Source organism: Ambystoma mexicanum, chromosome 4q (genome assembly GCF_040938575.1).
Source record: "Ambystoma mexicanum isolate Mex_15411 chromosome 4q, UKY_AmexF1_1, whole genome shotgun sequence".
NCBI lineage: Eukaryota > Metazoa > Chordata > Amphibia > Caudata > Ambystomatidae > Ambystoma > Ambystoma mexicanum.
Window position 1 is genome coordinate 662,727,783 of NC_090928.1, and position 27,673 is coordinate 662,755,455.

General features: G+C 47.2%; 1 protein-coding gene across 3 annotated transcripts in view; it reads left to right on the top strand.

The window, feature by feature from the left end:
- EML6 (EMAP like 6) overlaps positions 1-27,673 on the top strand; it is a 3,038,586-nt gene that overhangs the window by 1,233,603 nt on the left and 1,777,310 nt on the right. For all 3 annotated transcript variants that reach the window (XM_069608236.1, XM_069608238.1, XM_069608237.1), the window contains exon 15: positions 15,063-15,168. In XM_069608236.1, the coding sequence (XP_069464337.1) occupies positions 15,063-15,168 (106 nt within the window). The remainder of the gene's footprint in view (positions 1-15,062; positions 15,169-27,673) is intronic.

Here is a 27,673-nt window from a genome sequence, read left to right on the forward strand (position 1 = left end):
AAAAAAAATACTTTAAGGATTTTTAGGTGTTTGTACAAGTGTACCTAGGACGAACTGGTGGCAGCAGTTCACTTTTAGAGGTTGGCTAGGGCCTTAAAACAAAAGGACCCCTATGAGCGGTACTGTAAGGCACTTGGCTCATAGATAAAAAGTCACCAAGAAATGGCAACATAGTCAAAGACTTAGGCAATCCTAGTTTCCCACTACTGACAGCCCCCATAACAAATTAGCAAAAGCCCAGAGGAGGGCAGCTGAAGGCTGTGCTCCACTGGTAAAAGTCAGATTAGGTAAGCCAAACAAAGGTAAAACGTTTGGGGGGGGTTCACAAATGGAGGGAAATCTTGCCTAACACTACCGGCCTCCTGTAGTGTTTTCTCAAACGATGCGAGCGGCCTTGTAGCTCCAAATTTCATGGTGGGATCATACAGCCAATGTTTCTACTGCTGGTATCTAAACCTGTCCCCTTCCTCTAAACCAAAGGACTCCTTACACTTTTCAAATTATTTTATCTCACCCCCCTTTGCTAGGTCTCCTACTTTCCTACATCCCTGCGTTTGCCATATATCAAATCGTCTATCCTTAATAACTGCTAGGCTATTATGCAAGTCTATGCAAAAAGGACGAGCATTCTCGTCCTTTGCACTTCAGAGGGGAAGGGCACAAGCGGTCATTGCCATGTATCAGCGTGAATGGTGACAGGAATTTTATAAAATTACCCTTTTTGTCCACCATATCCCACGTTATCATTGTGCCACTGAAGATTACATTTAGGTACAACTCCTTGGCCCTCTGATGCTTGGTCATCTAGGGCTGCTTCCAGAGATGTTGCCCCGCTGTGGCCTGCTCTATGAAGAGCCAATGTTTCTCCATCTCTGGTTGCTGCCATTCCGCTATTACCCTTATTTTGGCTGCTAGATAGTAATTTAGGATATCAGAGCACGGGAGTTCACCCCTAGCTTTGGTTGCTAACATCCTTCTCTTGCTTATTCGTGCCCTGGCTCCTCCCCATATGAACTCTATGATGGACTACAGTAGTCCCCAGTTTTTTGCTGCAAGAGTCACCATCGGGATGTTTTGGAATTATGTACATTAACCTGGGCAATATATTCATCTTGATCACTGCCCGTCTCCCCAGCCAAATAACGAACAAGTGTACTGTCATTTCTACGAGGAAATCTAAAACGTCTGATGTACGTCAGATGTGACCTTTCATTGATTCTTTTACAGGTTCCCAACTGGGTCTTTTGAGTTTTAAGACCAAAGACTAGAATTCTAGCTTGTACTGCTTTTATCTGCCATTTTTAAAGTCCTGTATTATGCTCCTGCCCATGGAAATGCCTTGTTACCTTGCTACACGTGAGGCCAATTTTGTATCATTGTCTTTTTCTAGGTGCATATTGAGTCCTTATAGCTAGTGAAGTAAATCTAACCTATTCTAGGCGTTTGGGGTGCCCTCTGGGTTTGGTTATGAACATTTAAAACTTTTTCACCATCTAGGACTATAAAGAATTAAATGTATAGTGTGCATTAGTAGCAAACATGTTACTGTGTAATGGAGGTTTAGCAATACTGGGATTTTGCGTCATCTTGCGTCGTCTTGAAAATGACAAAGTGAATGCAATATTTTACGGTGTCTAGGGTTCCCTTCTCTTTTTGTCTTTTCCCCTCCTTGTCTTATATGAGCAGTGCCTATCACCAGACGGTGGACTTCTATGCTAGTAGTATGCGTGGACTGGGTATTAGCTGGCCACTGCTGCCGTATTTTTGTACATACACTGGTTCCATTGTGTGCCATGTCTAACTAAAATACCTATGTTGACCTGCTAGAGATTATATGTGTGAGGATCTATGTGATCACTGCGATGGCCAAAAATGCAGACTTTTTCTTTTTTTTAACCCTTTACACCACATATATATGCAGGGGGGAGACCCCCGCAGCCCTCCCATATTAATATCATACTCTAAACGATCCCACATATATATAGTGTAAGGGAGGAGTTAAAAAGAAAAAAAGTCGGCATTTTCGGCCGTCGCAGTTCCCAGGTCGACATTTTTGTATGATTCCTATGTGTGATATTAATGAAGTGTATATTTTATCAATATGCCACTGTTTTTTTTATTTTGGTTAACTGTGGACCAACTGAACTTCACTACCAGCTTTCTGTCCTCCCTTGAGTTAAGCCTGACTACTGTGCCATAGTTACAACTTTAAAGAGATTTAACTTCCCTGTTAGTGGGAATTATTGTTTCATCATTAGGTTAGGTAGTAGTGCATCCCTCCTTAAAAAATCTCCCTACCATTTGTCGGAAAAAATAAAGATTCCACTCACTTTCCGTTTTTGATAAAACTACAGTCAATTCTTTTTTCCCCAGTTCACCCATATATCATAGGAATTGTAATACATGAGGACTCCAGTCTTTCATCTTCCGATGCAAGGAAAGTGGGTTTCTAAATGTTATCCATTTTTGCTTTATAGTCATCCTGGATAGTTATAAGGTTTGAACATCTCAGAAAATGCATAGTTTCTATCTATTGGGGTACAATCAGTGTTGAACAGATCCTTTGAAGGTGAGAAGCTGCAAGCACATGCTTGTAGTTTGTGATAAAACGGAGGATTAGACCATTGGGATCATGAAATTGGCTAACCTGGATTGAATTATTTTTAAGAATACAAACCATGAGCATGCTCATGAACTAGTATCAAAGCAAAATCTCGGTGCTTATGAAAATGAAACTACAGGTGTTGTGTTCCCTTCTTACTATTAGGAGAGTAATGGCAAGACACGATTCCAGCAAAGATGTTCTTATGGATTGTTTATAGGGCACACATGACGCAGGTGTATAGTTCTTGGTAACATGGCTAGGCATAAGCCCATGGTAGAAGCTGAATTCAGAATGGCAGTCAGGAAGCGGAACTGGCTCAGAGACAGGGTGCCTGGAGACCCTTAGGTTCAAGTGGGAGCAGTATCAAGTAAGGTGCCTAGAAGCGGTTGATGGTACGAAATTAGAGCAGATTGCCAGCTTCAGATTGACACAACAGCACATCATGAAGGCACAACATAGCAGGACTATCCACAGAGCTGCAGTCAGGGGACAAAGGCTTCACTGAAAGCTGATACAGTTGGATTGCGAAGCAGGGGGGGGGAGAGACATGTTACCCGAATTCTTGGTGCGGTTAGAGATGGGCTTGGTTTGTGTAATGCATGTCTCGCTTTTGGCTACTAATTACCGGAGTATGCATGAAATGAAACATCTGACACCAAGATCCAAAGCACCTGCCAGATTTGCCCTCGAGCACCCTGCTGAGAAATAGCACCATGAGGATTTTTAGATGCAGGATAAACAACATAACGGTAACAAAGAAGAGCCTAAGTTCTCAATTTTATTCCTAACCTTAACATTAACACATAATACTTAAGAATACAGATGTAGAGGAAAAGGGCTTCTCCAGCATTGGATCTTTCAAAGATTCAGATGCTTAAATATTCCCTGTCAGCAGACCGGGAATCCTCGGTGATTTAAATAATTATTAAAAATGTTAAATACATACATTATTTCCATAGAAATATGACTGTAGATTGACCATTATGATCTATGATCCATTCACTTGTGTAGTCCCTCCACCTCACTTTGGTCCTTTATGGCCCTAACCAATGAGGTGACAGGGTTTAGGCAGCGCCCCAGTCAGCCAACTTCAGATTTTTCACCGCAGTCTGACAGAGGGAATCCTCCAGCTCTCTGAGCTTTTCGAAATCTTTCTCCTGTTAGATATATTTGTTTTTCCCAAAATATATCTTTTTGCGATCTCCTGATGAAGCTCTTTCTGCTCTGTGTTTCTGGGCTCAGAAAACACTTTTTCACCTAAAATTCATTGAGAGAAATCCTCTTCAAAACATGGCTGAACTTCCAACTGCCAAAAAGCCTTCCCTGTTCAGGGACTGCCCAAGGTGCATGAAGAAACTAGTCTACATGAAGGATCCTCGTGAGCAATACATCTACTTCCTGTATACTCATGATATAAATAAATGTGACATTTGCAGGACTTTCGAAGAATCTGCCAAGACAGCTCCTGTACATTCTACTAAACCATCTGAGAGGCAAACTAAGAGAAGGGCCTCTTCAGTGGAAAGGAATGTCTCTCCCTCTCACAAAAGTAAGAGGAAGGTGGAGATACTCCATTTGGGCTCTAGGGATCACAAGAAACGGCATCCCGAGGAAAAAACCACCTCCAAAGGTAAGCAGGCGTTTTTTAAAAAAACCCAAGGGCGGGGGGGCAATCGTCAATGGATAAGCCTTCTACGAGCAGCCATAGCGATAGAGACCCATCAACGACCAAGCCGTCAACGAAACACGTATCGTCCACGATGACGACACTTCAAACCTTGACATCGACGACTAAGATTTAGTCGTCGAAATCAGCCTCCACGAAACATTTGTCAACGGAGTCCCATCGCTCGTGCACGAATCTCTCGTCCACGAAGATCCCATCGACGGATAAACGCAGTCGACTGTGAACAAAGTCATCGTCCACGAAGCCACTCGTCGACGAAGTCATCGTCCACGAAGCCACCGCCGATGAAGCATACGCCGTCGATGACAATGTCAATTCCTTCATCCACGAAAACAAAACCCAAAACAGGCGCCACTGTTAAACCATCCAATGATAAAACAGTGACTCCTATATTAGAGACTCATGAACCAATAGGAGCACAACTTTCTCCTTTAGGAGAGATGGCAGAAAATCCCAGACGTGATTCTTCAGGAGGAGTTTTCAGACACAGAATTTGTGGGCGTGCATCCTTTTCTCAACCCCAAGGAACACAGTCCTCCCTGTCAACCAACTGTGGAGGAACCTGCCGATCCTACGATCCAGCTCTCATAGAGTCGATGCAAAGGATCATTGAAGACGTCAAATGGAAAAGAATCAGTCATCCATACCGAAAGAGGTAACACCTCCACAGAGGAGCATCTCGCCTCTGCATAGCACACCTAGAGAGTCTCCTTCCAGGAGCAGGCCACATAAAAGGGCACATTCACCAGAGCCTCCTCACAGATCCAGGAGCAGGATGCTCAGTGCTTCACAGACAAGGGTCCCATCTCCAAGATCACCTGTCCGAGATCCTCCAATTGTGTCTTCAACCGCATCGGTCTCAGACTGGCAAGAGGATCCTTTCAGAGATTTTTCAGACCCTGAGGAAGGGGCGATTACTCATGATCCTGACACTCATAGCGAATGGGATGATTACATAGTTGAAAAACCTAGAAAGACAGACTCTCCAGTAGATTCCTCACCACCAGACGATTTCGTATATATTTTCATACCATTATCGGCAAAGCTGCAGACTTATTCAAGTTACAAGTCACATCTGAAGAGAAAAAGTCAGTGCTTTATGAGCACAGGGAAAAACGTAGGACGGTCACGACCATCCCTCTTATAGATACCATATGGGTATCTGGAGCTAAGATATTGGCTACTCCTTTATCTACTCCCGCTCTGGTTTCAAGACCAGAAAAGAAATACAAAGCCCCTGACACTGCACCACTTTGTCTAAGGGGACATACTAAGCCAGATTCTGCCATCACGGTGCCAGCCAGGAAAAAGTTGGCCAACCCTTCATCCCCATTATCAGCACCTCCTGAGAAGTAAGGCTGTAAATTAGAGGCTATGGGCAGGAAGGTATCCTTGTCAGCCTCTCTCACCATCAGAGCGGGCAATGCCCTAGCACTGACAGTGCGTTTTGACCGTGAGCTATGGCAGCCCATAGCAGTCTCTTGACCTTTAGCTGGTTTTCTGATAGTTTTAACAGATTGCCCAAGTTGATCAAGTATTTCTTGACAGTTGGCAGACCATTCATTCAGGGACCAATCTAGTGTCCATCACCCCTTTTCTTGATGGTGATATATTGTGGAGGGCAATTGCAGGAATTCAATTTACCAAAGACCGAAAGGGATTTCCAAATAATTCTCGCATGCATAGAAATTAGACCCAACTTGTGTCTTACAATTGCTATAGGTATAGATTTTGGAAGCCTTAAAAGTATTTTCCAAAATCTGCCCTCAAGTTTTTCCCAGGCCATCCCAGACCAGTTTCGCAACCGTATGTCAAGGCAGGCACCACTTTCTTAGAAAATCGAATTACCGGCAATAGAGAGAATTTTCAGAATTTTCTGTTAATCACAAGTGCCTGAGCTGTCAATTGGTCAGTTTTCAAGGTTAAATTAGCAATCCATGCAGACTCGATTCTGCTGGCACTAATCAAGATCCCCAGATATTTGATGGAGTTTGTTGAAATTAGTGAGGTGGTTCCCAGCCTCCGTTTAAATGGTCTTTTTCGTCTGGATCTGTGATTTTGAATCAGGAGGATTTCCTTCTTATCCGCATTTATTTTGTTTGTTTAAGCTAACATATGCTTGCAGTGAGTCCAGTTTCTTTTGCAGGCCCAGAGGACTCAATCAAAACTACATCGTCCGCATAGAGTAACCAGCCGGATGATTATTGATTTTTGGGGGACAAGACCTAGGAGTCTACAATACGTTTGCCACATCGCTGATAAAAGAATTATACAGTATTGGTGCCAGAGGACATCCCTGTTTGAGGCCCTTAGTTGTTTTGATTTCTTTTGTCAGACTCCCCTCTTTGTTAAGTCTGACTTGTAGAGTTGTTCCCGTGTAGAGATCTTTTATTGCGACCAGTAGAGCTTGTGGGCAACCCTTATTCCTTAATTTAGACCATAGGAGCTCTCCGTCGATGGAGTCAAATGCTGCCTTCATAGCCACACCAGCAACGTACAGGCACCCTTTTACTTTTAGTGTTTTTTCTTTAAGAAAAATGTATATTAACAGGTTTAATCCACAGTCTGTGCCGCTGACAAAGCCGGTTTGTCTCCGATCAAAACATTTTTGAGGTTTTAATCCATTCTTTTACACGTTTTAAGAATACACCAGTGAATATTTTCCCCAAGACGTCTAAAAAGGTGATAGGCCTGTAATTCTTGGGGTTCTGCCTATCGCCTCTTTTGAAAATGGGGACGACATCGCCCTTTTCCATGAGAGGGGGGGGGACTCTTCCCAGAGATAAAATTTGCTCAAAGATCCTCATACAGAAATCCGTCCATAGGTCGGGAGTCAGTTTTAGCATACAGTTTGTCATTCTGTCAGGGCTGGGAGCTCGAGGTGTAGTAACTTTTGTGATGTTTTTTTATTTCTGTTCCATCTAGAACAATATCCCACGGGCCCAACGCTTCCTGGGAAGGCAAAGGCTCACTCAAAGATAGTTCAGTGAATAGTGCTTCAAAGTGTGCAATCCATCCAGACTCCTGTATGGGATTAATTTGAAGATCTCTGCGGACGTCTTCCTTTCCATTCAGAAGTGCCCATATGCTCTTTCCGTTATTTGACAGGACATCTTGTAACATGATTTCGGAGTCCATCTGGTATAGGATTGCTCTGTGAGAAGCCGCCCAGTTTCGAAAGTTCTGTTAAATATTTTTAGATTCTTTAAGCCTTCGCTCGGGTGGTAAGTGAGGTTTTAACATCTTTCCTTAATTGAGTATTGCGCTCTGCCATAGTTCTATCATACTGGTGCTTAGGTTTGAATAATGGCTTACCATTTTTCCCTGCCCCTTCTCTGAAGCCTGTGAGGCAGGCTTCATAATCCAATCCGTCCGCTGGACTTGGGTGCCAATCCTGTAAGGCGTTAATCAATTTTGGCATTGATTTATGGTTAATACAAAGTCGTCCTCTGTTCTGTTCCAGCGATACAGTCTGAAACCAGAGTGATCTGGTTTCCATTTTGGACGATGATGGACTAGGTCTTCTACAGGTCAGTATCAATACATTGTGATCACTCTTTTCTGTATCAAGTATGGCTAACGACACTACCCTAGAAAAAGCTCTTGAGTCAACAAAAAAGTAATCCAATGTCGCAGTAGCCAGTGGTGAGTGCCATTTTGCTGCACCTTCTCGATCAACATTTACCTGCCCGTTCAACATCTGGAGATCTCTGATTTCCATTTCTTCCCACCACTTCTTTGCCCTTGAGTTTTTTTTTGTTTGAATTTTCTCTTCCTTTTTTGATTGTCTCTTCAAAGCTGGTGTTAGGCAGGTTATGTTTAAGTTGCCGCATATAACGATCCAGGGATCTATACATTCCTCTGAGTTTGTCAATCCATTTTGTTATTTCTGCAGTGAATGAGTTGGACTCCTTAACCTGTGGGTTCCAGGATACGTTGAGCAGTATTAAGATTCCCTCTTTCTCTGCCCTGGTGCTCGCCGATTTGGTTAGCAAAATTTGGATTAGACAATTTGGATGAAAACAGTTTATTACCTGGCCCATAAAATCGTGTTTAATCAGCGTGTGGAATCCTGAATTCGGTCTGCCCTTCAGACCCTTTTTTGCGACATTCAGGTAGCTTATATAGCCATCTAGCAATGAGGTTTCTCACATCCAGGTTTCCTGGAAGCAGAAGATGTCCAAAGCATTCAGTCTGCTGTCAATTGCTCTCATCAGATGAGTACCCGCTGGTCTTCCAGTAACCGAATTGGAAATCCACCCCTGTGGCCACTTTCTCATTTTAGGGTCTTGTTGGTTCATTAAGGGCCCCCGCTAGCCAACTCCGAGACTCTTCGTTTGTGGTTTTTGTATTCAGTCTCTGATTGTCCGTTTTGTTTTTTCATTTCATCTGTAAGATCCTGTAGGTTGCTTCTGTAGCACCTTTGATAGTGATTTTCAGGGCATCCGGGCCATGTAGAACAAAGGGAATATCTCTCGTTGGTTTCGAAGGGGAATCCTTGGTGTTTTATTGAATTTGTCTGTATGAGTAGTCTTTCGGTTTGAATTTAACAGCGTTCGACAGGCAATCCTGGCCTCGAACATCCAATGCATCTACTACCCTTGTATCGAAACCAAGGGCCCTAAGTTCATCTGCTGTATTAAGCACGAGAGTTGCAAGGGATGAAGTTGTCATATGCAGTAAAACTCTGTCAGACTCCTTTTCATTAGGGAATGTCACAATCTTTATGTCCTCTGATGTAATTACACTCAGTTGAGGGACATTGTAAAATGAGGCCATTACATTCGCACGGTTTAGTATGAGACCGTCATGTTCTTTTAAAACTAGTTCCAGGAGTAATTTATGCTGCAATTTGGCATCTCGTTGTGTCAGCTTGGAGTTAGATTCCCGATTTTCCATTTTCCAGTTTCTATTGTATGTCACAGCTTTTTTTGTTTTCACTTTTGGTTCCTTTCTCTTTTGGAATATTAGGACCCACCCTATTTTGTCCCATTGCAGTTATTTTAGTTCTCTTCTTTTCCAGTGTTTCAAATGTTCTGCAATTCTTTTGGAAGGTGGCAGGGTCTATAATCAAGACACTTCTGTCAAGCTTCAAGGGTTGCTTAGCAACCGGTGGTGATTCCTGTTCTTCCAAATCTTCATATGTCGAGAGCAACATCAAGTCGTCGTCTTCTTCAATGTCAGAGTTTTCGGTGCCTTCCTCCGACATGGTATCTAATTCAACATCCCTGGATCTTGTAGTTTTGGTTGCCAACAGGGGGTCAATTTTCTCATTGAATTTGAATTTCAGGGGGGTTTCCGATGGAGTTGTGTAGTCAAATCTACAGTTCTTAGGTTCCGAATAAAGTTTTTTGCTCCTCTGTCTTTATCATCATTGGTTGAGGCAACATTTTTTGGTTTCTTAACCATTGGAGGTTTCGCCCCTTTGGTCTTACTGGCTGATTTTATAGGTTTGTTGCCCTCCTTTATAAAAACAGAGAAGACGTCACTCTTTCCCTTTTGTACTTCAGAAGCTTCCATCGAGGTGGGTTCTCTTGTTGAAGCCCTCTGCCAGGGTAATTGGTCGTTTGAGGGAGGTGTTGAAGGTTTCACCCTTATTGGTGGACATTGTGCCAGTTTGACCGTTGATATTTTACTACCAGAGGGTCTTCCAGAGTCCCTTTCTGGGACTGTCTTACAATTTGATCTAATAGGGTTCTCCAGAGTAAATTCTTCTGGTACCATATTATAAGGATGCTTTTGAGGGGGAGGATTTGTTGTCACCTTTGGCACTACAGGATTAACGACCCCTGGTTCACCTTGAATTTTCATCAGGGCGATTGTTTCCCTGAAACAGTCCAAGAAGGATTTTTTGTCTTCAGGGGCATCTTCTATCAAATCAATAAGTGCTTTAATTATGACCCCCTCAGATTCCTTCTCCTTGGCTCTTTTTCCCTCAAGGCCTTGATATAGGTCTCTATGAAAATTAGCTTTGAATGCATCAAAGCGAGCAAAGTTGATTGGTCCTTGTAGTTTTCGCTTACATTTTGATATACATTTAAGAAAGAGGAGAGGGCAATCGTGACCATGGATCCAATTGACACTTGAAGTTGAGTGCATTGGGCCTCCCAACTTTGGTGAGGGCTTGATGTAGAGTGAACCTGTTCAGCTTGCCACTTTTTCCTAGACTTTGGGGCACATAACCCTCTCATAGAGGACCATAAGATCTATGGGTATCCTCACAGTCTGTTTCTGTGTCGTCTGATTCATCTATCAATGTCACTGGTTGGTGTATCACATTTTTTAAAATTTATTTATATATATATATATATATATATTTTTGGGTCTTGAGGCTTTTTGTTATTCCCACCATTGTCAAAATCTTTCCCATTGGGGAAGGGGGATCTCAGTGAAGGAGTTGCAAATGAGATCTTTTGTTTTTTTGTTGGGATCTTCGTCTTCTGATTCAGGCATGCATCTTTTTTTCTCTATTAGCGTCATTAATTGACTGTGTGGGGCTCCGTGAGAGGGACCCAGTCTTACGTGCCACCAACTCATCAAAGTCTGTGCTTCATTATGGGGGATTGGTCCTCCCCCTGGGCATGCAAATGAAGGGTTGGAGTTCCGAAATCGTCTCCCCCTGTGTATCAGCCCCCTCAGTGCTCTTTGTTTTGTCTTCAATTGGAGTTTTTCCAGGTGTTATACCGGGTAGCTGGGTAAGCACTGGAGTTGCAGTAGGATCATTGTATGAGGAGGGGTTTACTGCCCCCCCCATGAGTTTAGGGGAAGCAGTGATGGATTTGGTATTGCAAAGCTAGATTCAGAGGCCACATCTTGTTGGAGGGTCTCCGTTTGGGGCAGACAATGGTCAGATCCAGCTAGTAGCCCTGTGTCTGAGGGGGTAGCCCAGAGATCATCTCCTTTTTGGAGAAGGTCCCTTGCCGGCTGTGAAGTTTGCAAAGTTTTCAGTTGAAAGTGCCAGTAATTGATTGATTGATAGATATTTTATTTCTCTCGCACTCGTACACAAGTGTTTCAGAGCGCGGCAAGGCAAGGGAGGGGAACAGGGGAGAACAAAACAACGATCTTATTAGGCCTAGTGGAATTGAGAACGTGTAAGTGCATGGGAGAGGGGGAGGGGGAAAGTGCATGGAAGGGGGAGAAGTGGAAAGTGCGAAGCAGAGGAGAAACACATAAATAACAATAAATAAATAATAAAGGCAACACACAGTGGTAATGCAGCTAGCAATGTGCACGTGCTAGATTTAAGGCAGCAGACAGGGTAGGTCTGATAAGTGCAGGAAGAAAAAGGGGGGGGGGGCTGTATGGGTACAGGTACAGACCCCAGTGCAAGGGGTGGCCTGGAGGCAGTGTGGGAGGGTGGCAGGGTGAGCAGGTACCTGGGCCCGAAGGACAGAGGGTGGCCATGTGCACGGTGCCAAGAGAGAACAGATCAGTAGGGGAGAGGGGGAGCGAAGGCATAAGAAAAGAGGAAGGTCTTGAGGTGCTTTCAGAACCGGAGATGGTTCTCCTCAGGTTTTAGAGTGGCAGGGAGGCTGTTCCATAGGGAGGCCCCAGCCGAAGACCGAGATCTACCCCCCAGCTTGTTTCTTGGAGAAACGACTGTCCCTGAGGGAGTTGGAGGTAGAGGAGCGAAGAACTCGAGAGGGGAGGTATTTGCGGAGGGACAGCTGAAGGTATTTTGGACCCAGGCCCCAGAAAGCCTTGTGGACAATGCAGAGGGTTTTGAATTTAATCCTTGCATCCACTGGGAGCCAGTGGAGAGATTTCAGAGCTTGAGAGATACAATCCCAGGGCTTGAGGCCAAGGACAAGTCTCTCAGTCCTGTTCTGGATTAGTTGCAGAGGGCGGAGAGTAGAGGCAGGAAGATTTAGAAAGAGGCTGTTACAATAGTCCAAGCTAGAGAGAACCAGAGCTTGGGATACCATGAGCTACTGGGGGAAGGAGAGGAAAGGCAGAGTACCTCTGAGGAGGTGCAGTCGAAAATATGACTTTTTAGAGACCTCAGAGATGTGGGCGGAGAAGGAAAGGGTGGAGTCCAAGATGACCCCGAGGTTCTTGGCCTCACAGGTGGGAGTAGGAGGAGGGCCAAGGGAGGCCGGCCAGAGAGTGAGGGGAAAGGATGGTGAAGGTGTGCCGATGAGGACGATCTCCGTCTTGCTGGCATTCAGACAAAGATCATTGGCGGCACACCAATCTTAAATGGCATTTAGGCAATCGGAGATGAGAGAGGGAGAGGAGGTGGCAGAGGGCAGCCTGAAAATGAGTTGAGTGTCGTCAGCGTAGCACTGGAAATTTGAGCAGAAAGCGGCAATGCAGTGGGCGAGAGTTGCCAGGTATTGGTTGAAAAGCCAGGGCGAGAGGTTAGACCCCTGGGGAACACCACAGGTAGAGAGGAAGATAGATGAAAGGAAGGGCCCAAGTTGGACCTGGGATGGTTGATCTGAGAGGAAATAGGTCAGACAGGCCAGAGCCTGATCAGTGATACCCAGGTTTTCACGGAGACGGTTGAGCAGGATGGTATGGTTGACCGTGTCGAAGGCAGAAGAGAGATCGAGGAGGATGAGGACAGAGGGAGTGTTAGAGTCAAGGTTGGAGAGCAGATCTTAACGGATGTTCAGGAGAGCAGTTTCTGTGCTTCTGCCAGCTCTAAAGCCAGACTGGTGGTCATGGAGACAGCCAACAGAATTGGAATGAAGGTTAAGATGAGAAATGGCCAACTTTTCCAGGAGTTTGCCAAGAAAGGGAATAATGGAAATTGGGCGATAGTTAGCTGGACAAGAAGGATCAGCTGTGGGTTTCTTGAGAAGAGGATGCACAAAGGAGTGCTTCAGAGGGGAGGGGAAGGAACCAGAGGCAAAGGAGTGGTTACAAAAATCAGCAAGGGCCGGAGCGAGGGTGTCAATGTGGTCCTTGATGGTTTTAGAGGAACATGGATGAACCTGTTTTGAAGAAGCTTTCATAGATCGGACTTGTCTAGCGACCTCATCAGGGATGAAAAGAGGAAAGGACGGGAAGGATGGTGGGAGGGTGGCTAAAGGAGGTTCAGCAAGCACAGATGGAGAGGGAAGAGGAGGGGTGTGGGTGGAGAGGGTGGACAGGATGTCCTGGGTTTTTTAATGAAGTGAGAGGCAAGGGCATTGCAAAGAGCCTGGGAGGCAACAGGAGGGGTAGAGACTGCAGCAGGGTTGGCCAGCTCCTTGCAGATTTTAAAGAGTTTGGCCGAGTTGTTAGATGCCGCAGAGACACGAGCTTGAATGTGGACTCTCCTCTTGGTGAGGACAGAGTCGGTATTGCCTTTGTAGCAGGCAACAGGCCAGTTTGTCAGAGGATGAATAGGAAGTCCTCCATTTCCTCTCAGCTGCCCTACACTTAGGTTTAAGTGTAACTAGGTCAGAGTCATACCAGGAATTGCACTTGGCTTTGGACTTCATACGGATCCTCATGACAGGGGCAAGAGCATCAAGCATATCAGAAATTGAAGAGTAGAGCAAAGACAGGGCTGTGTCAGGATGTGAGACAGCCAAAGGTGGATTGTTTTACTTTCTGAAAGGGTTTTGCTGCGCTGTTTGTGTTGTAAAATTGATTTTTTTTTCCTTTCCAAAGTCCCACGTCTGTTGAAAGCGGGATGGTCACTGTAGGGAGTTCGGGGGCAGTGAGAATTCGCTGGATTGGGCCCCCCCCCTTCCTTTCATTATCTCCTGGTCTTTCGTCAGTGGCGCAGTCACTAGGGAGCCAATCCAGTGGACCTTCTGTCTTGCCGTTCTCCTTCTCTTTACCTGGCTGTCCATCTATTAAGGTTGTCATAGTTTGGGCAGCCACAGGCACCATGGAGTTTTCGGCCAGGTTTAGCGCAAGCTGGAGGCCCTTCAAAGGTTGCAGCAGCCTTTGGAGGGCGGGATCCAGGGTCAGAGGTGTTTGATGGAAGCATTCGCCACATTTTGGGGGTCACTCAATTTTAAGTCGGGCCTCTCGCCCGTACCAATGTCTGTAGCCCCTCCCTCCTTACCTTCACTTAGTAGCTTTTCTTGGCTACACCTCTGCGAGCGAGCTCCAGCTCCTATCTCGTTCATTACAGGGCGTTCCAAATTCTTCTTTTGTTCTTCCGACGTTTTGGGAAGGGGGCAAGCCTTGCCTTGCCGTGCCGTGTACTACGGGAACACACAGTAACTCACTCCTCCTACACTGGCTCCATTTTGCTCAAGAGCCGGTTGCTTTGAATGTTTTTAGAATGCAGATAGGATTGCCTCCAAACACAGCAACTGTGGAAAGACTTCCGTTTAGAGCATACACACGGTAACACACTCCTCCCGCACTCCGACTAGTTTATCCAATTCCAGTTTCTGTCTACAACAAGGCTAACACCACTAGCAGTACGCCAATATATTGCATTATTTATTTCAAAGAACACATTTCATATTTGATAGGAAAACTGGTTTTGTGTTTTTGGGTATAGTTCTTGAATTTCAACAAAATGTTCATAAGGACAAACAATAGACACACGTCTTTCTTATTCTTATTTGGACCTTCAGACCACATTCTGCCCACAAATAAAAAAGCATTTTCTTGATGATCTCTTTATTTTAATTGGACTTGCTCGAAACCTTGCATGTTATACATAGTTTCTTAAAGGAATGTGATTTATTTTTTTTAATGTCAATTTGCTCATAGTGAAAAGTTGAAATAATTGCCAAAGTATTGGGTAATGTTGTTTACTGAATAAACTGCAGATGTGTATTAACCAGTAATAATAGAAATTATTTGGTTTAGATTGGACGAGATGCCGCAATTCATGTGTGGGATACGCAGACACTGAAATGTTTATCGCTCCTTAAAGGGCAGCATCAAAGAGGAGTATGTGCACTCGATTTTTCAGGTAAGCGTCTTGTCAGACCAATAGTTACACAGCCCTTAAACTCTTACAGTTGTGTATGACCATAGAAAATGAGAAGTATGACATGCCCAGTGCTAATGAATTTGGTGAGTGTTGGATCCAAAATTCCCATTTGGTTTTCTTTTTGTTTGTGAAGATACTGAGATCGGCCCCTATTCGTGTTCCTGGCTTTTGGGTGATGTGACGTTTTTTGTCAACGGTGAGGCGCTTTCGCGAAGCCTCAAAGAATACTGCAACTAATATACCCTTATAGACTGAGGGGAAGGGTCGTTATCGTGGGATAATGACACACAACCAAGTTATGGTCAGAGGTGAATCCGAGGGCCTTAAGTTGGGGAGGAGTCATTATCTCAAGCGATAACGATCACTCCTGAGGTCTACAAGGCTATAAGCACATAATGGTAGTAACAATACATTGCTTTGGTGCTGATGTAAAAAAAACGTTAGTTTAATAATAAGAAAGTAAATTGACCAACTGAGTAAATTAAATGTGGTTTTATTTTTAAATGTTTAAATAACAAGCTTGTCTTCGTATGTTAAGCAGTTCAATTGCAGACTTGATTAAACTGGAATGGGTTTAACATTAGCATGCATTAGGGGTCAAGTAAAAGTAAACCGTTCCTCTATAAGAAAGTACAAGCATTTTCCCATGTTTTAGCTTTCTCGTTGGTGTGCTCAATAGGATGTTTCAGTGAAAAAGGGTTCTCTTAGAGAAGTGTCTTGAAGAAAGACATCTTGCCTAGAATTGCATTATTGTTTCCATGTCTTCTTTTTAAGTGGGAATGTTCAGAATGCAGTCAATACAAGTAGTTCTTGACTGCACTCTTGATTGGCTGAGAGGAGGTCAGTAATGATTTCCATGAGCTATTATTTTGATGTACTACTCTTGCAGCTTATAAGGCTCACAGGGTAGGGGTTTTCCCAAATTGCCCCATTGTGTACCTCGCTGACTTCTCTCACCCAGCAAGTATCTCACAAGTTACGGGATGGCAGCAGCTATGTACTTTGTCTGTGTGATTGCTTTGCAGTGTGTCCTTTTTACCTCTAAAGTGGATACTTGCTCCATGAAAAGAAGCATGGCTACCAAGTGTTTTCAAAGCCCTGCAACCTGGCCATTTTCTTTGTGTTTTATTGTTTTCACACAAGGAACCGAACAGCCATTCTGCCTGAGCTCCGACGCTGCAGCAGTATCTGCTCTTCTAGATGCCGCTGAACCATGGGCTCCACTGGGACACAAGTGGGGGAGACCCTGCTGCTCTGCTGGAACCCAAACGGTTATTCCTGCTGGTCAAAGGTGGTTGCTCCACCGTGGGACTCCTTGGACACGACCTCTACAGCTGTCTTTCGCGGGAACTCCCGTGTCCTGCCCTGTAGTCCTTTGTCGCAACCAGAACATCACCTGACCTGTCCCGAAAGGTCAGAGTTGATCTAACCCCCTTCTGCTCTCATGTGGTTGTGAGGGTCCTCTGACCACCACTGCATTACAGGATCTATCCTTCTGTCACCTGACTGCGTGCAATCCTTGTAACTTGAACTGGAACCACAAACTGGAGAAAACCTGCTGTCCAGACTTAACTCTGCAGCCCGAAACTATGTACATTTTCTTCACAGCACAGCTGCTTTGTCCATACCTTTGGGGTCTTTAGTGTTGTGGGCTGCCTCCAGTCTCCGGGGCAGCCCACAGATGCCGTCGGGATCACCCGATGGCGTAGACACGTCGGTAGACAACCGGCATGTCTCGTGTAGGGAGGCACCCTACGGCGCCCGGTGTCACTGGGCACAGGCTCCACAGTGCGGGGGTGTCACCCCCAGTCCTCGGCGTTCACGGTTCCGAGGGCACTCGGGCCGTGCCGCACACAAGGCCACGACCACGTGGCAGGCCCACAACCTGTCTCGACACACACACACACAGACACGAGTTGCCACTTCCTGCGGCTCTGCTGCTCTGCCCTCGCAGCGCCAGCAGAGCCCCTTTTATTAAATGAGCAGGTGAGCGTCATGACACAGTCACGGCGCTCACGTTGACAAAACAACTAGACCCCCACACCACATCCCTCCATTATTATAAACAAATAAAATCAAACAAAACCCATCGCAAACATTTGGTGCATTCCAGTCCGTGCACCACCTACAAGCTACTAAAACTCAAACATTTTTGACACTGCAAAACAAACAGGTGTGTTCCGGTCTTCACACTGCGGGGCCCTATGATGGGCTCCTCCAACTCAGAAAATCCCAGGATCAAACTGGCCCCCGGCGCCGCTGCAGGACAAGAAGAATATATTCTCTTCGTACTCCACCTCCCCCATATGATGTAGTGCTTCTCGAGGACTCTCCGCCACCTGGACCGCCGCCACCTTGGGGGTCTTGCCCCCTTTCGCCTCATTCCCCCCTGATGCCCGCACCATGCCGTCTGGGGTTGGAGCGAGACACACTCGTGTGAAGTGATCTCCTTTCCCGCACCTTCCACAGATTTGTCCTATCGCCGGGCAGTCCTGCCGGTGTGGAAGATACCACCCACACTGATGACATATGGTGGCATTGGGGTCTCTCTTCGGCCAGTCTCCCCATCTCATCACTCTCCCTCCTGGCCACCTGCCGACAGCCGCCACCTCCTCAACCTTCACTCGGGGCATGGGAACCTCCATCTTTAGGTGGTGTCTAGAGGAGTCCATGACCGAGGCCCGCACCTCCGCCAGTTCCTGGGCCCGGCCAAGCTCCAATATTCGATCGAGGGTCGGCGCTGGGTCCCTCAGAACCTGCTTGCGCAGTTTGGTGGAGCTGTAGCCATAGATGATCTGCGCCCGGATCTCCTCCTCGAAATTCCCCAGGTCACAGGAGAGTGCAATTCCGCGCACCTTCCCGTGGAATGCATCAAGGCTTTCCCCTTCCTCCTGCCTCGCACACCTCATCCTGAACCGTTCATAGTCCCTGTTGACCATGGGTCTGAAATACTCGTTCAGGGCTGCGATGACTGTGTCGTATGACTGATCTCGGGGCCTTAATTTCTTAAACAGCCTCTGAACGGCCAGTCCGGCAGAGTTTAGGAGTGTTGGACGTTTGGCTGCTTCTTTGATCTCCATTGCAGCGAAGTATAACTCCAGGTTCTCCACCCATGCCACCCACCGGGCCCCCAGACTTGCAGGCGCACCCAGGACATCGAAATGGGGTATCAGTGCCAGCTGACCCCGACATACCCCCTCGTCGTCCGACATGTTTGGTATTGTGGTGGATGCCAGCCGCAGTCACCGGCGTTGAGGGATGCCCGCAGTCCTGGGCCTCAGGTAGCTTGACCCCTTTTCCCCCGCTCCCTGGTTGATTTCACCGGGGCCTCCTGGTTTCTCCTGCCCAGGGCGCACGGGCACTCCAGGTGGAGCCGCAAACCCTAGGGCCCTGTTGAGTACTACTGTGGGGGTTGGATGACACCCCTCTTCCGGAAGTTCTCTTTTCTTTCACCCAGATGCGGCCCGGGGCACGAGGGGTGTCCTATCCTCACTCGCCCCACGCGGGATGTACTCCTTGCCGACGCCGGTATCAAGCTCAAGCAATTGAGCTCCACCCCTTTTATTTGTCCACGGGGCTAGGCCAGCGCTGGGGCCACACCCCTTGTTGTTGGCTGCCGCTGGGCCACGCCTCTTTTCCGGGGCAACCACTGGTGTGTTCTCCGCCTGGGGATTCTCCTGGCCAGCCGGGTATTGCTTTATTTATTTTTTTTTAAAATGAAGGTTCTCACTGACGGCCGCCCGGGGCACAGCGGATGCACTCGCCGCCCAGATGGAGAGCGCCGCCGCGGGCCGAATCTCTAGGCCCCACCCCCTTTCTTTTGTTCCGGGGCCTGGGCCCCCACGTGGCACACACCGCAGGCCAGACCTCTCCGGCCCAGTGGAGAAGTACACCGCTTCTTTCAGGTAGGGCCAGACGACCTATGTGGTAACACCCCGGCAAGTCCATCGGCCCCTGCAATGCTGCCGCCACCACACGCTTCTCCCCAAACGGCCACCGACTGCGGCCACGTGCGCAGGTCCTTTGTCCGCCCGCCCGCTGCGAATGTCAGCAGGCGGTGCGACTTCCTCGTCGCCAGTGTTGTGGGCTGCCTCCGGTCTCCGGGGCAGCCCACAGATGCCGTCGGGATCACCCGATAGCATAGACACGTCGGTAGACAACCGGCGTGTCTCGTGTAGGGAGGCACCCTACGGCACCCGGTGTCACCGGGCACAGGCTCCACAGTGCGGGGATGTCACCCCAGTCCTCAGCGGTCGCGGTTCCGAGGGCACTCGGGCCGCACTGCACACAAGGCCACGACCACGTGGCAGGCCCACAACCTTTCTCGACACACACACACAGACACGAGTTGCCACTTCCTGGGGTTCTGCTGCTCTGCCCTCGCAGCGCCAGCAGAGCCCCTTTTATTAAATGAGCATGTGAGCATCATGACACAGTCACGGTGCTCACGTTGACAAAACAACTAGACCCCCACACCACATTTAGGCTCTGAATCTGTGACTAGTGCCTCGCTTCAGGGCCAGGGGATTTTGAATGCAGGCTTTGTTCTCAGCCTCTCACCTTGTCATTCACATCTGTAGTTTTCTTTCTGATGGTCTGTTTGTCAAACCTGGGTTTGGCTTTCCTCTGCTGTTCTCGGTCATTGTCGCAATCCTGAAGATTGAATTCCATGCAGCTCCCCTGGTTCTTTTAATACTTGCCTCTTTATCCTATAAATGGGAGACGACTATTACTGTGTTCTTTTCATTCCTAAGGAAAATTTAAAAAATAAGGTAAGCCCTTTTCACAAAACCTACTGTAGCGTCGCACGTGATCGCCTGACCCCAGAGACACGCGGCAGGTCACCAGGTCTGGTCACATGACCAGCATTAATGTAAGTCCGTGAGAAGCACGAATAGCAGTTCCCGCTTGACAACCTTTGTGTGGGCGTGGCCTGTCTCGCTGGCACGTAGCTGCACGCGCCCTGATCCCCGTGTGGGGATCTCACACATACTTTGGCCCAATGCAAAAATTAAGCACTAGTGCACTCGGCTGCAGGCATTACCGATTCTCATGAGCACACGAGTCCGAGCAAAGAGAGGGCATAAAATAGGGGCTACAGGCCCGTACTTGCCAGCAGCTCTGACCAATGTTGCTCGGTTCCCCGGTGCTAGGCAACAGAATGGCCACTGCCGGTCTTCCTTCTCTCCAGCTGCCCTGTGATGATGCCTCCATGCTGCGGAGAGAAAGAACGGACTACACTCCCTCAGCCGCTTAGCATCTGTTGAACAGGCAGCTGGTGTGAATTCTGTTCTTGCTTTCCATAGTATGGAGGCTGCGGAGGAGTTGGACTGACAGCAAGAGTGAAAGGAGTGGCCGGCGAGTAAAGCGGGGCCGGCAGAGGTAAATGTCAGCAGGGCCTGATGGAAGGGGACCAGCTCAGAAAAGTAGATGAAATCCTCTGGGCCAATTGGAAAGTTGCCATACGGTCAGTAAGTGCTCAGATGCTCTCATTCCTGATTGGGTGAGAGGAATCCAATGTTCCACTTCAGGTGCAAATTCAAATAAACAGTGGGGTTTTCATACTTTTTACTACTACATATTTTAGTCAAAACAAACACTTAACAATACAGTTTGTTCATGGAGCAATATAATGTGTAACACTTCAACAAAATAAGTTACTACTTCTTTTGCCAGAAACAGGGCAGATGCTAGGGAGATTTTCTTTTGGCAAATCTTGGCCTCTCTGGCGTGAGCCTCCATGCACTACTGTTGGACTCTGGGATTTTCTTCTGACTCCAGAGGTAAGTGAGAACTTTTTTACCTCACCCACTTCCAGCATTCTCTTTACTTTTGGGACCAATAGACCCTTTCTTACAAGAATCCAGTTCTAACCTCTCCCCTTAGTCTGTGGCTTGTGCTTTCCTGTGGCTGCACCCACCACCATATGTGATATACAGCCAGTGTTCCTTGTGCCATGTAATTTTGGGTTCACTGGTGAGTCCTTAAATACTCGAGTACAGGAGAAGTCGCTTCCTTTTTGTCACTGTTGCATTTTGCTAATTGCAGCACAAGCCATCTTCAATGGAGTGCTGTGGGGACACTTTGTATCCCTTTAGCTTCTTTCTAAGTAGCAGTTTTGCTACTTTTCATGCATCTTCTGAACGGGCTGGTGGCAGTCAATACATGTTACTATAATTTTTGAGTGCATCACCCAAGACTACTGCTGCAGGCGTGATATGCACTAAATGGGACTGTTCAAGATGTCCTGTCCATTTTTATTTTCAGGTGGGAGAGGGCTCTCTTCCTTCATGCTCCTTGCAGAAAGCTAGTGAAGGCTCTCTTTTGTGTGTGTAAGATGGCAGGAAGTGGGGAGGGGGCTGTCTGCCCCAATCCACATTCCTCCAGGTACATGGAAGTTGCTGTAAGATTCTGGGAAGCTGGTTTTCCCCAATTAGACAGCCACCTCCAGGTTTGAATGTTGCAGAGTGTCCTTATTGGAGGGCTGGGGTCATCCCCAGCCCCTTTTCTGGAACAACAGGACCCAGGAACCAAGTCGACCAATGGAACTAAAGTGATCTGAAGAAGACAACTGAGGTACAGTGGAGGACTGCTGCAGAGACCCGTACTGGTCCAGTACGAACCGCCACGCCACCCACCTCAACCTTCTACTTGACAGGAGAGACCTCCACGAGGTGCCTACTCCCCTACAACTGGTGGGACCAACCAGTCACCTGTCCTGCTAAAGGTTTATGGCCTGTTTTTAGTTACTGGAGCGTGCACTGCTGCATTTGCTCTGGAAGGCCCAAAACCAGACACCCGCCATTGCAAGGACCTCCGGCTGACCAAACGGCTGGCACTCATCTTGGGCATCTTCATTAATCTGCTGGGACTCTAGACATCTGCTTTGCTGCCCTCCACCAGGAGACTTGCATGGGTTCCCGAGTACCTCCTGACCGACCCTGTCCGGGGTCAAAGCAAGAAGTGTATCTGTGAAGATCTCCGTAAGGGTCCCACCTTCACTGGGGAACGGAGTCTGTGCATTTTCCCCACAATCTGAGGTCTCCAGAGGATTCTAAAAACAACTGGGAATTCTTGACTCAAACCCGCCAGCACATGACCCTGCCGGACGATAACAGTGGTGAGCCTTGCTTCCCCCAGCGGTTAACTGTCATTTGGGACCATTCCTAACCTTATAGGGGATTCAGTGCATGAGATCCCTTGTATCTCTTGACCTGCTCCCCTCACAATAGGGTTTTCATTGGTCGTAAACTCCTGCTTACCTTAGCGCTATTCAGGGATGATCCAGGGAGGTGGTGTCCTGGTAGCACTTTTGGGGGTCCTTCTGAAGAACTCTGAGGGTGGTCGTTTTTGCATTGCTGCAATTGCTCTGCACTAACTGCACTTTGGTAATGTACCTGCACAAATGGAGTGTGCCCTCAAGGCTACTCGCTTGCATCCTCAGGAATATTTTGGGACACCTAAAAGACTTAGAGACTTGGGGTAGACTAGGGCTGGACTTCCAAAGTCAGTATATGTGGTTGGGCTTAATTGTGAGATAACATCACGTGCTTCCCACTTTAAAAGATTGTAGTTAATGGTTGTGTTTTATGCCAAAGTAATTTAAAGTGTAGTGGAACCCCTAGAGGGTGACTTAACTGTAAATTGTATATATGTTCTGAAGCATCTTTCGTTACCTTATGATATTTAAAGTGTGCCTTAGTGTAATATTGTAATAAAAGATTGTTATTTTATAACTTAACTGTGTGGATATTTTAATTGCCTGTTCAGTATTAACTGTACTACACACTGCACAACAGCAGCAGGGAAAGAACCAAAAGGAGAAGATCACAGAGATGAAGTCCACAGAGAACGGACAGAAGCAGAACCAACAACCAGGACCTCAGACTTCTCCCCATTGTCACTCATCCAGCTCCCCATGGCCTGCAGGCACTCTGAGTGGCATGGACCGGATGGAGAACGTCCCGCCAAACTAAAATCTGAGTATCATCAGCGCAAGAGTAGCATCTGAATCCATAAGAGCGGATAAGAGCAACCAGAGATTGGATGTAGATATTGAACAGGGTGGGTGAAAGAGCAGAACCCTGAGGAACCCCACACACCCGAGCAGAAACCGTAGAGAAAAGGCTGCAGAGATAATAAATGCGAGCAATCAGAAAGAAAAGAAACCATGAGAGAACAGGACCAGAGACCCCAGCAGCTTAAAGACGGCTGATCAGGATACAGTAGTCAAATGCGGCAGAGCGATCCAGCAGGATCAGTGCCGCCACTGAACCCTGATCCGAAATCAGCGTCAAATCACCCAGCACTGAGACTCGAACTGTTCCTCACACGTGCTGTGAATTTTCCCCGACGACAAGCTGGGAATCCTCGGTTTCCCAGCTTGTCGCCAATATTCACAGCATGTGAATCTTTGAAAGATACCAATGCTGGAGAACAGGAGTTACAGGTAAGCAACTTACTCCTTTGATATTCCAAACTGCAGACCTAGCCTCTACATTGTGTTATCATAATGAATGCACTAAGAAGACAACCTCAACCAGCAGATCTGATCTTTCCAAGTATCTCAGGCCTGACTTTACCTTTTAAGTTGCCTCTTACAGCAAGCAGTCGGTTTTACATTCAGGCCTTGTAATTCTATTAGTTCGCCTGATCTTCGCCTGCTTTCACCCTCTCATGCCCTCTACCACCCACACCAATGCTTCGTAGTTGCTGACAGGCAGTGTGATGTTCTTCACTCGAATACATCACACACAATAAATAAGTAGTTTTGAGCACTGCTACATGATCAGAAGGAGACAGTGTCAAGAGTTCCCTTTTAAGAAATGTCCTACCCTTGCAAACTAGAGATGCAAGAAAAATGCGGTATTTTCTCTTTTTATAAACTAGACTGAAAAGCAAAAATATTACAAATCTTAGGAATATACCACCTTGAATAATCACTCACAAACTAAAATCAGCTGGCTGTGGGTACATTTCTGATGGGATATTTGCTGTCAACACTGACACCATTATTAATCATGTGTGATGTGTACCCAACAAAAGCAAGGTGTCTGTAGTTGTTTGTGTCAAGGGAGGACTTCTAGCAGAGTTTAAGAGAATTTCTCAAAATCACATAGGAGTCAACACTCATTGATAACATGCACCCGGAGTTGTTCAGACTAACACCAAGGTCCTGCATGATAAGAGTGTAATACAAATGCTTGGTATGCTGATGATTCAATACACAGGGTTGGAAGTGGTATACTTCACAGCGTTGGATGTTTCAATAGCAATGTGTGGATGTGATGAATGGTTGCATGCCTACTGCAATTTCTACATGCATGTGCATGAGCCATTGCATTTGTGCAGCCTGATGTGTGCATTGATGTTCACTGTGAAATGTACGACTGTCGATGTGGCAACTTGTTCAGCTGTTTACAATGTGTCTTGCCCCAGGACATGCCATACCATACCACATTTGCTACTTTCATCCACTCATCATTCCATGCCTTTGCAGAGTGCAAGTAACGACTGACAAATAGTATTGATTTAAAGCATTTTATTATATGAAATACATACAGTGATTTGGGGAGGTATGAGTGGTACTGTACAGTTCACAGTGAGGATTATGCAGGGGTTTGTGAGGGTGCTGTGCTCTGGGGTGTGTGTGGTTGTCAGGATGTGGTGGTGGGTGATGAAGGGCGTGGAGTAGGGTGTGAAGAAAGAGAGGAATGAGGTGAGTCTTCGCCACTTTCTGGGCCTTTCATGTCAGCGCTTGGCCTGTGGCTCAGCCGGGAGGCCATGCGGTCTTCCTCTCCTATGGTTTGGCTGCCTTCAGAATGATTGGCATTCTGGTGAGTGGTTGCCTTGTGGTAGGCTGTGGCGCAAAAGGTGGGGGTGCCAGTCGCATGCATGGCCCTTTCCACCATCTGAAGTTGCCTCCTCTCCACATTGTTCCTCGTCATTGGCTCCTCAAGTCTCACTATCAGACCTATGTGTGACTCGCATGCAGTATCCACACTGGTAACCAGCATGGCTATCTTCCGCAATATGGCGATTCTGGTGTTAATAGCATCAAGCCTGCTGGCCACTCCAGCGATCACACACTGTGTGGAGCGCACTAGCTCGAATGATTCTCTGGATCACCTGTCGCTGCTGCTCCTGGAAAACAGTGATCCACTCTGGCGGCCCGACCCTTGATGGTCCAGCAGGCTGCAATGGTGGTTGTGCAACCTGAGGGTGGGTTCCAGTGGCAGCAGTGGCTCAGTCGAGGCCGTCTGTCGCTGCACAGGTGACCCAACCTTTTGGGACTGCGGTGCAGGGCCATAATGTGCGTGGACACCCACTGGTGGTGTAGTCCTCGTCTTCCTCTGACTGCATGAGGGGCATGCTGCCCTCGGCAAGCACCTCTGGGCTTTTCTCCTTTTTAGGCGCAAGCTTGGTCAGTTGGAGGCCCACACACCTGGGTCCAGATTATGTATGTGCACAATGGTCTTCCTGCGCGGGGGATATGTGTTCTCTCCCATCTTCCTCCTCCTTGGTCTCTTCGCTTGGTACTCTCCAGACAGGTAGGTGTGGCTGTTTTTTGTTGTCCATCCTCACTGCTGTCAGACCATTCTTCAAAGGCCCTTTCATCCAGGTCTGGGAAGTGGCGCGAAAGGGAGACATGTCCGTCCATGACATACTATAGATGTGTACACATGAGTTACATGACAGTTTAGACATATTGCAATATATTGACCCACATCCTACCCTCACGCATCTTCCCTTTCAACCATCCACCTACTGTCATCGTACATGTGGGATTGGCCCAGTTGGCGTATTACTACTGCCTTTGGCAATGATTGGTGAATGTGTCTGGTGTGTGTGTATATGTATTTTGGTATTGTGCCAGCCCCAGGATTCATAGCATGCTCTCGTTCTGGATTTGGGAAAGATGTTTGCATGAGGTTGTCGTCTCCCCTTTGTCCATATATCTTGACATCGGACGGTTGTTGAATGTGTCAGGGCGTGGGTTGTGTGTGTGTGCGCAAAGTGTTCATGCTGTTTTGTTCCTCGCTTCACGCAATTGTTAGTGTGATCTGTACAGTTGTATTTTGATGGTGTTTTCTCTACCTTTGACTTGCTTACCACCTTGCGCTCTCCCATGGGTCTCCTAGGCGAATGTGTGGTGGCTCGTGTGCATTCGTGGTTTGATAGCTGGTGTTGATGCTGGGGCCTATGTAGAGGTGAAGTGGGATAGGTTCATTGTTGGCAGTTTTTCAGTAACCTGAGGGTATCCTCACACCTACTCCCCTTAGATCTTGTTCTCAGGTGGCCAGGGAAAGGCCATCGCTTTTGGATCCTGACTCTGGGGGTGGAGAAGCGAATGAGGATCACCTTGGTGGAGGTTCCTTGGGGATTGGGTAGAAGATATCCACAGATGCGACATGGTATCCCCCTTTCCCTTATAAGTTTTGTTAAATGTGTAACTTCCCTTGAGATGTGGCTGTGTGCTGTTTCATTTTGTATGCAGCATGCCAAAATGGACCTTATGGTTAATTTGTTGATCTGTTGGCTTGGTCTTGTTGTGGGGGTATGCATATGCCATTGTGATTGTGCCATTTGCTGGTGGTGTGTCCCTTTGGACAGTGTGTGAGCGTGGTTGTTTGACATGGGTATCATGCTCTGTGGCATGTTTTGCCATGGTAGGTTTCAATTCACATTGGGCTTTGTGTGCCCCTTTGCGTGGAAGATGTGTGCAGTGGTGCACGTGCAACTTTTGGCTGGGCTTTGGTTGTCCTTTGCAGTTGTGTCAGTGTGTGTTCATGTTGTGTTTCCTTTGAGACAGTTGCATTAATTGGGTGGCCTGGGGTGGTCCAGACATGGACCGCTTGCTTACTGTGCCTTAGACTGAACACAGCCCATTCTATACCAGCCCTGGGGTGGATTGACCTTGTTGGGATAAGCATCCTGCTTTCTGAGGCTCTTGTACCATTTTGAGTTCGTTTTAGTTTGTGTTGCGTTTGCCGCAATTTCCTGCGTGCATCCAGCCCTGCCACCCCACTTCCAGGCCCTCATCTCCCCACTCACCGCTACCGGCCCAGATTGGCCATGATAGGTCTGTGCACCCCTACGTGACCGGAACATCCCAATTTTAGAGGTACACTCATGCCAGCGTTGCCCGGGCAGCCGGCTAAGGGCCAAGGGCAAAGGCCACCAAGAGCATCTCCGCCGCCTGTTTTCCTGCGATGCTTTAGCAGGCTTTCCCTTGGAGGGAGAGGCTCCCCTTATTGCATTTGTTGTCCCCGTGGCTGGCGAGCATCAGAGGGCACAGAATAGGAGAAAAGATCATTTCCTGATCGTCACGGGCTGCGGGAGAAAGACTGAAGTAGTCAGCCAATTTCAATAGCATCAGAAGAAGCAGAACTGGCAGTGGCAGCGGATCGAACGGACGAGTATGAAGAAACCGGTGAGTTTACCTTTGTTAGGTAATCCCTAAACGCTCCTTAGTCGACTGCTG